The 8,965-nt window shown below is 45.8% G+C and overlaps 1 protein-coding gene across 1 annotated transcript; it reads right to left on the bottom strand.

Moving 5' to 3' along the window:
- Positions 1–5,050: 5,050 nt before the first annotated feature.
- On the bottom strand, positions 5,051–8,761 carry LOC118517247 (protein escargot-like). The gene is made up of 2 exons (XM_036063220.1): positions 8,029–8,761; positions 5,051–7,897 (listed from the first exon to the last, which is right to left on the bottom strand). Exons 1-2 carry the CDS (start codon positions 8,117–8,119, stop codon positions 6,312–6,314), a joined length of 1,677 nt encoding a protein of 558 aa, XP_035919113.1. The 5' UTR covers positions 8,120–8,761; the 3' UTR covers positions 5,051–6,311.
- Positions 8,762–8,965: the final 204 nt, after the last annotated feature.

Below are 8,965 nucleotides of genomic sequence, written 5' to 3'. Positions count from 1 at the left end.
CCAGTCGGGGGAACAGACTTGCACTACTTGTGGATGCATTTATGTTTGGAGGACACCACAGCACAGACCAAAAAAACGCTTCTTCAACTCCAAGACCCTGTTGTCTAAAGGCCCTCTAATCCTAACGATCGGGTCACGCTTTACATTTCCGCGTAACACGCGTTGCATTCGCGTTGTCGGGTTGTTGTTTGTCCCTCCGGGCAAGAACATCGCCCAACTGCTCGCTCATAGTTAATTCATCAAAACAAAGTGATAACACGAGATCCGTTTGACAGGCCACGAGAGTTTCCAAGATCCCCCACCGCAACACAACGATCGGTGGCGAGCTTATTAAGGGTGCTCCCTGGTTTAGACTTTTTAATGTGTCTGGTGCACCCCAAGTCACGTGAATGTCCGAGACACTTTCGTTCGCCCGTTTGCTCCGATATACCGTTCCAGGACGGGCACACACACACACATCACATTGAAGGTGACGCTGGGCATAGAACCGCATCAGACAACGGATCTCGTGTACGCGTGTTTCCTCTGCGATCCAAAGTCGCCCGACTCTGGCGCAAATGCCCGTTTCCACAACACGAGATGCGCGACAAGGTGACAATCTGCAAGTCAATAGCCGGCCGACCGGGTTCTCAGCCTTCCCAAAACTCGCACCCGCTCCCGATCTTATCAGCTCTGTGCATCACATGCTAAGTAAGCAAGTGAATCTGAGCTGGAGTTTTGAATTAGACGAAATTTGCAATTCGGGTCCAAAACACGTGATCGGCGGTGGATAGCGGAATACTAAATTTCCTTGCCGTTTTGGCTGCTTGAGGACGTCCCTCGGGAAGTAACGCTTCATCCAAATTTTAGCCACTGCACCTAGAATTCATTTCGGAGGTAACGGAGTTGGGACACTCGGTGTATTGGAAAGCCGAAAGTCCATCGGGTGATTCCAGCACCAGTGGAAAAGCCAACGGCCTGGGAATTTCATGATGCGTGCAACACTTTTAACCTGCTTGTAAAAGTTTTATTGCTAACGTAAACAGTAATTTAACTAGATAATGGAATTTCCGTCAACAAAAGGTAGTTTCGAGCTCAGGTCGGCGGCTACCTACACGATGCCACACGAGGCACCTGTTTGCATGCGGTTTGGATTTTCCCCCTGATGCGAACCGAAGGGAATAGGGAATGCGCTATTGATTACCTGTAAAAACAGACCAGAAGGTAAGAAGGATAATTTATTCCGGAAAATACACACACCGTAACAAGTGTTTTTTCCCCCCTGTCTAGGGTAGCATTTTTCGATTGCTCGAAGGAGTGAAAAAATGTGTAAAGAAATTGACCAAAGATCGGATAATGGTCAGGGCCCTTTAGGAGAGGTTTTTTCTAGTTTCTTCCTGCGTGAGAGTGCTCGGGGAAGAATGTTTACGAAGGCTTCCAAATGAGGGGAAACTCAGATTAGGGCAGCGGAAATAAAGTTAAGAAAATAATTAGAATTAGGACACTTCGTTCTGACGATCATGGCTGATTTATTGGAAGAATAATTGAAGCTTTAACAGTCAAGATTGGCAGACAGAAGGAGAATCGGACATTTATTATGCGTGACCTCCTCCAAATTTGATCCAGCTTCTACTCGAAATATCAATTCTATTAGCTTTTCCGATCCTCCAATATTGAAGTACAATTAATCGTCAACTTCACTTGTTAGTTCTTCATAAGTTTAAGGCTGTTATCAATAGCTTGAATTCTGATTTTAATTATAATCAGAATGAATTTTACTTGAGATATCAAGAGTTAAGTTCAAAATCTTCAACTAACAGTCAAGTGTCCCAGAGCCTGGATTCTTCAATACCCATCTGTACAATATCCAATAACATATTAAACAGACGAATGAGGTCTCAAAGATCCAAAGTCTCAATAAATAATCGATTCTTCAAAAATAATAATATCTCCTCGAAAATTCAAAGTTTCTTGCTGAGACAAATTCTTTACGTACTTGTGGATTTCGAGCACCAAGAAGAAAGCTTGGTTTAGGAACAGATAAGAGTATGTGTTTTTGAGACTCATTTAACAGAGAAGTTCAAGATCATCATAAGGACTCACCAAGACGGTATCAAATGTAGACCAAATTTGGTCAGTTTCCTCTACACAAGAAAGGCTTTCTCAATCGGTACAGCTCCAAGAGAGTCGTGGTCGTCTTAAATAAATAAGCCCTCAGTTTCGTCCAATAAAGAAGCATCAGAGGATGTACCAGATATTGAAGATAAAGGGACTAAGCATCAAAGACACTGAATGATGGATTTTTAGAAGAAATCGATATTCTTCAGGCAAAAATCAAGCCATTACGAGGGCTTCATCCCCACATAAAAGTTCCAATTGGAACAATCGCCACAAGATAACCCCAGCTTTATGTCATCTTGTACAGCATCAATCGATTGTCTACGTCTGCCTCCCGTTCGCGTCACTGCTACACTGCTACAAAAGGATCGTAAATCAAAACAACAGTCCCCGGGCTCCTTTTGCGGGAGCCATAAAATCGGGAGCACTGAGGGGGGGGAAAAGACCAAACCGGCAACCGAAAACAATTCATCGCTTATTCAAATTATGTTCGTGCCGTTATTATTATCATCATTCTTGTCGAGCAACCCATGCTCCGTGAGTCTATTGTCAGCCTGTGGCGCGTTCTATGTCCGCTCGCAGGGCTGTTGATCGATTAACCTCAAAAAACTAGATCGGTCACGATGGACGGTCCGCGTCCCTGCCTGGGTTGTCATGTCAGAGCAAAACAAAAGCCTCTGCCACGCAAAACATGACTCTTTCTTCATGGATGGCGAATGAAAAGAAAATTGTACATCATACATCACCAGTCCAGTGGGTAAAACTGCTGCACGATTGAGCAGGGCCTTTCTTTCGATTCATCTCATCAGCTGCGATTGAGCTCGATTTGACATTTGGTGATACACGTGGACAGCAAACGTCCGCCGTTTATCTGGATTTTCTGCATTTATTTCGCCTACGCAAGTGGTCGATCAAGTGGTGATCCATGATGTGCACCATTCCAACCATCGATCGAACTCTACGAAAGATTGATCGAAGCGTTTGTGCTGATCGTCATCCACGATCACACATGATCAGCGAGCGGTCAATGGACGTGTTAATGGGACGCTTGTCTTTCCATGTTTTTTTCTATCTATTTTCTTTCCCCGTTCGAAGAATGGTGGTGAAATGAAAACAGCATCATTCATGGAAAAGGATGTTTTTATTTTGCTCCTACCTCCTGTCCAGTTCCGGACCGGAACTGGGTATCAAAACAAAGCAAAGAATGAATGAACAAGCGACTTTTGGTGCTTTTGTTTTGCTCTCAATCTCTCGTTGGGAAGAGTTTGATTCCTGGAACCTGACCCCTCGCTAGCGAAAACAAGCAGAAAAGCGAATCAGTTGTAACAACATCGAGCGCGATCATACTCGTTGCGTACTTTCTTTCCATTTTTTTTTGTCTTATGATTTCTCCTTTTCCGTTGGACTTACACGAAAATTTGTCACCTTCTTTGTGATCTACCGGAAATGTTTTTTTTTGTGACCGGATGTTTTGCTGTTCCGAATTGGAGCAATATAAAACACATGTACACCTTTTCTACTCGTACTTCTTGGGAGGTCATATCGAAGAGGGTCTTGAAAGTGATGCATTGGAAGAAGATGTGAGGAAAATGTTTAAAAGCTAATGTAATAGATAGATATAAGCGTATTATTATGATGGACATCTGTTTACTTTTGGGAAGCATTCAAACGGGAAAGAAATTTTTAAAAAATCTTGTTTTATTTAAAATAATAATTTATTAAAATACGTAACATAGAACTATAAATAAATTTAAAAAAAACTTTGAAGGCTATACAATACGACGAAGAGGCAACGGCCGTACTGGAAAATAAATAAAAAAAGAAAATAAATAAAAATTAACTGAGGATTGAAGAGAACATTGTGGGAAGACTTAAGAAGGCCCTTTCGATAAATATGATGAAAAATTGTTCAATTTATATTTTAATACAAAAAAAAAATATTTTAAATAAAGGTACAAAAAAATTTGCAGCGGTTCGGCCAAGGCGACAGAGTGCGTCGGCCTACTTTGCTTCGGGTAAAATCAAGTTACAGAAAGCCAGAGATGGCAGGCCGAGACTTTGCGAGGTTTTTTATGTAAAGATATGTAATAAAAAGATATGTGAACTTTCTATAATAAGTAATATAGGAATTGTAATGAACATAATTTTTTTTTTACACATTTAAGCCATTTAGACAATGAATTTAACATTCTTCCCTCACACTCACAAAAGAAAACCAGAAGCATAATGCAATCATTTGTGCCAATCCTCCGAATCCGCTTTTCCCAAAATTTCGATCCTTTCCATTTTCAAAAATCCTGACCTGCCCTTTTATGGCCAAACAACCAGCAGAACGCTTTTAATCTTCTTCCACAGGTGCAAAACCATCCGCCCACTACCTGTCCACCTTACTTCCGGACGCTACAGAACAAGTCCAAGGAAAAAACCTTCCAATCCCCCGAGAACAATACTCCGCTACTTCCGTTTTCATCCAACACTTGCCATTATTTCGATCCAGGATGTACCACCGGATGCGTTCGCCACAATACGAATCCATGCCCGGGCATTGCAAGTGCATTGAAATTGCAAGCGGATGGTAGGTTCAGGTGCACGCAGCCAGCTCGCACGCGCTATTGTGATTTGGACACATCCGTTTCGACCCGGTGCAATAATGATTCGGAAGAAGCTTAACCCGGAAAGGTGGAGGCAAAGGAAATCAGAGCAAATCATGTTGGGTTGTATATAGGAGAGAGAGAGGAAGAGCTAGTTAAAAATAGAACACAAATAAAAATCGGAAAGGAACTGAAAGAACTACACCAGACCGCCACAAGAAGAAACACGCCAAAAACGATGCAGACCGACTTTGGGAAGAAAAGCGAAAAAAAAACGACGGAGAAACCGTTTAGTCATTTCGGAATCCATAAGCGAGGACGAAGAGACACCAGAGAAGAAAAGAAAAGCAACCAAGGTGAAGTTTTCAGTTTTAGATTTTCATGTCATTTTATTTTGCTTTGTGTGACGCTGCGTCGTCGTCGATTTGCTTTTTCTTAGCCCGCTAGGAGAGAGTTTTGCTGTACTTACGCACTACAACTGCTTACACGCTACCGATGTGTCTTTTTTGTATACAGAAAACAAACAAAAATATATTAAGTTCAACTTAAACGCTAGCTGCTTTGCTTAACGAACTAAACCGTATGTGTGTCTTTCTAGTTTTTGTTTTTTTTTGCTACCAGTGTTTAAATGCTGTTCTTTGCGCTCTATGTACAGAGGTGGGCGAGCTAACGTTAGCTCCTGTGTTTCGCTTAATTATAAAAATAGTGAACTATGTTTGTGTCATTTCTTCTGCTCTCTTATGAACTAGCGCTGCTAACGGTAAGACTTGTACGACTAAAACAAAATGCACTCTTCCTGCTTCGTTGGTAGCGAGAGTTTTGGGGGATGCTTGTTTCTTGAAGGCACTTTGCACTTTTCAGTAACGAGGTTTGGCAATTCCAATTGTAACGAGAGGCATTTTTTTTTTAATTTTTCTAAGGCAAATCGGATCATGATGTTTTGTTTTGATTGCGCCGTTCTATCCCCAGGCGCTTGTTTTTTTTTTTTCAAGTGGTTATGCCGTCATTTTCTTCAAGAACTTCAAGAAAAAATTGGACATTGAGATCTTCTTATCGTTTGTTATTTGATAGCGAGAAAATTATAGTGAAAAGAAAAGCACGGAAAACCCTATACATAATTTAACGGATACGAAATGTGTTGAAGAAAGTTGAAGCGAAACTAACATCCGGTAAGCGAAAATTCCACTAAAATGCAAACTAAAAACTAAAACAAAAAAAACGAATCTGACTAGTTTGGAACAGTTTGTGTCTCATTTTTATCTTTTTTCCCCCATTTTCCTTTTTAGCGCTTCTTACGAAACGAGAAAAAAAAAAATTGTCGAAAAAAATCTACTAACTTTACTCCTTCCCGGTTGTGGTGTTTTAGCTATTTCGAAAATAAATAAACTTACTAAAGTAGAAAACAATTTTTTTCCACTGTCTGGCAGTCACCCAAAACACTGCTTCATTCCTTCACCACACAAACCACCCCGACGTGGCACACGACGAATACTAACGCTCATCAGTCTCTTTTGTTGGTTGATTTTCTCGTTCGTTCTTTTTTTTTGGGGAAAGAGCACACACACACTTTTCTCGAAGGCACACACTCACACACACACACTTGAAGAGGACGACCTCATCGCCCTAGTACACGGCGATGTTACCACCGTGCGGTAACACGGTCGGGATGAAGCTATCCTCCGAGATGTTGCACGAGGCACCACTCTGCGAATGGGGACTGTCCGAACGCGCCAGCGAGGGGACGGGCGAACCGGCCGTACTGCTACCACCGGACCCACCCGGACAGCCGCTTTCGGCGTGCTTCGTTAGCAGCGGAAGCCGCGAGAACGATTTCGTGCACGTGGGACACTTGAACCGCTTCACGTCCTCGTGCGTTTGCTGGTGCGCGCGCAGGTTCGACCGGTCGGCGAACGCCCGCGAGCACAGCTTGCACACGAACGGTTTCTCCCCGGTGTGGGTGCGGATGTGGCCCTGCAGCAGCCACGGCCTCGAGAACGCTTTGTCACAGTGCGTACACTTGCACGGTAGCGTGTGCGTGCGGATGTGCATCTTGAGCGCACCGAGCGTTTTGTACGGTTTGTCACACTCCTTGCACACGAACGTCTTCTGCGCCTGGTTGCCTTCGGCCGCGGGACAGTGGAACTGCTGGTGCTTCGAGAGCCCCGAGTAGGTGGAGTACGATTTGCCACAGTCCGGACACTGGTAGCGTGGCGCGCCACCGCTCGCCGGCGTCGCCGCTCCCTTCTCACCCTCACCCTTCTTCTGGATGTTGGAGCTCGAGGTGGACTTTTCCGTGAGGATCGACGAACAGCCGGACGAGGACGATAGCGAGGTGCTGTTACCGTTGGTGACGCTCAGGCTGTTGTTGTTCTCCTCCGAATCGGCTCCCGGGCTGGCGGGTGCCGACGAGGAGATCGGCGACAGGGAACGGCCACGCGACGAAAGGTACGAGTTGAACGAGGTATGGCTGGAGGCAGGCGAGAGGGAGGGATGGTCCGCCACGGAGGACATCATCAGATGGTGGTGGTGGTGATGGTGAGCGGCGGGATGATGCAGCGGGTAAGGCATGTAGCGGTGCTGGGCCCGCACGAACGCAGACTCCGACTTGATGATGTTGTTGTTCTGGTTAAGGCGAAGCTCGGCTGGGTAGGCCGGCACAACCATCGACGGTGGTGGCGAGAGCGAATGGCGATCCGGACGGAAGAGGTGCGTCGGTGAGGCAGAAGGACTGCCGGAGGTATCGTGCTGGCCGGCACTGTACGGAGACAGCGGCTCGGAGCGCGGTGGCGAGATCTGGCTGTGGTGCGGATGCAGGTGATGGCTGTGGTGATGGTGCAGCGGAAGTCCTGTCGGATGGTGCGGGGTAGTCTGTTGGCTCTGCTGATGGTGGTAGGCACTGTAGAAGTCGGCCGGATATGGCAGCGGGTACGGGAATCCGGGGTACACCGATGGGAACGAGGCGGGCGACCGGGAACCGGCGTAGTACATCGAGGGCAACGAGCCATAGGTCGGCGTTGGGATGGACAGAGGCGATTTGGTATCACTGGGCGCGGGGGACGAGGAGGGTGGCGGGGTGGGCAGAGTGTCCTCCGCCTTGATCACGACCAGCTGCTCGGGCGATTCCGACCGTGCCTTCTTCTTCATGGACTTCATTGAGAGGTCCTGCGGTTTGGTGCTCAGGTTTTCCGGTTCCATCTCACCGTCTGAGTCTGAGGGGGGGGGAGAACAGAAGCGAATGGGACAAAGGCGTTAGTTAGGCGACAGAATACACACAGAGAGATCACCAACACTCCAACTGATTCCTCGGAAATGAATTGTGAAGGGAAAAAAAAATAATTACCATTTTTAAGGGCGTCCTCCTTGGACATGAAGACTGGACGCTTCTTGAGCGGACAATTGCTGTAGTTCTTCTGCATGATCGATGTTGGCATGGTGTTCCGAACACGAACACACACACACGCACAGTTCCGAATCAAAAATCACAAGTCAAAGTCACACGCAGGAGACAATAGCTGGGGACACACGTGTCCCGCAACGAATTTCTTGAGAAGACACCAGACCGTTCTTCTCTGCACACGCACTCAGGACTATTCACCGTTGATATGACGCGGTTTGCGTTTTGTCCTCTGCTTTTTGCACAAACACACACACTCTTGCACAGGCACACAATTCAGTTGCCGTTTTTGCTGCTTCACTATTCTTGTTTGCTGGATGTAACTATCCTGCTTTTGCTGATTTCAGGCTCAACTTTTTTCAGTTCACTTTTCCATCACTTTTAACTCTTATTTCCAGGTTTCTGCTTCAACACAGTGTAATCCGTTTTGGTAGCTGTTTTCACCACACAAACACACAAGATGCACTTTCTCTCTCGTTGCTTTTTTGTCACAAAACTAACGTCTTTAACATTTTCTCCTACGAGTTCTTCTGCTGTTTTGCACGCACACTGCCGGATAGATTTCAAGGCAAATGACAGTACCGGAGTGAATTTATGCTCATACACAAAATAGATCTTCGAGCGACACGCGTCCTAGCGCTTGCAAGGTATTAACCGAAGTGTTAGCTCAGTGTTGACGATCGCTCTTATTTATAGGCGATCGGTACCGTTCGGGCTCGCGCACGCATTCCTGTCGTGCCGCGTTCGGGTGTAGCTGCTGCGGCCGAGCATGAAAAAGGGGCGGAGTTACAGGTGCACTGTGCGCACGAACGCACATTGAGCAAATTTTGAGCTCCCCGGAGCTCCGGTGCGCCGTCATGTGGAACTCATGCAGGTAGATCGG

This window comes from Anopheles stephensi, unplaced genomic scaffold (genome assembly GCF_013141755.1).
Source record: "Anopheles stephensi strain Indian unplaced genomic scaffold, UCI_ANSTEP_V1.0 ucontig9, whole genome shotgun sequence".
In the NCBI taxonomy this organism is placed as follows: Eukaryota; Metazoa; Arthropoda; class Insecta; order Diptera; family Culicidae; genus Anopheles; species Anopheles stephensi.
The sequence above is the reverse complement of the archived record's forward strand: the minus strand, read 5'-3'. Positions and strand labels throughout refer to the sequence as shown.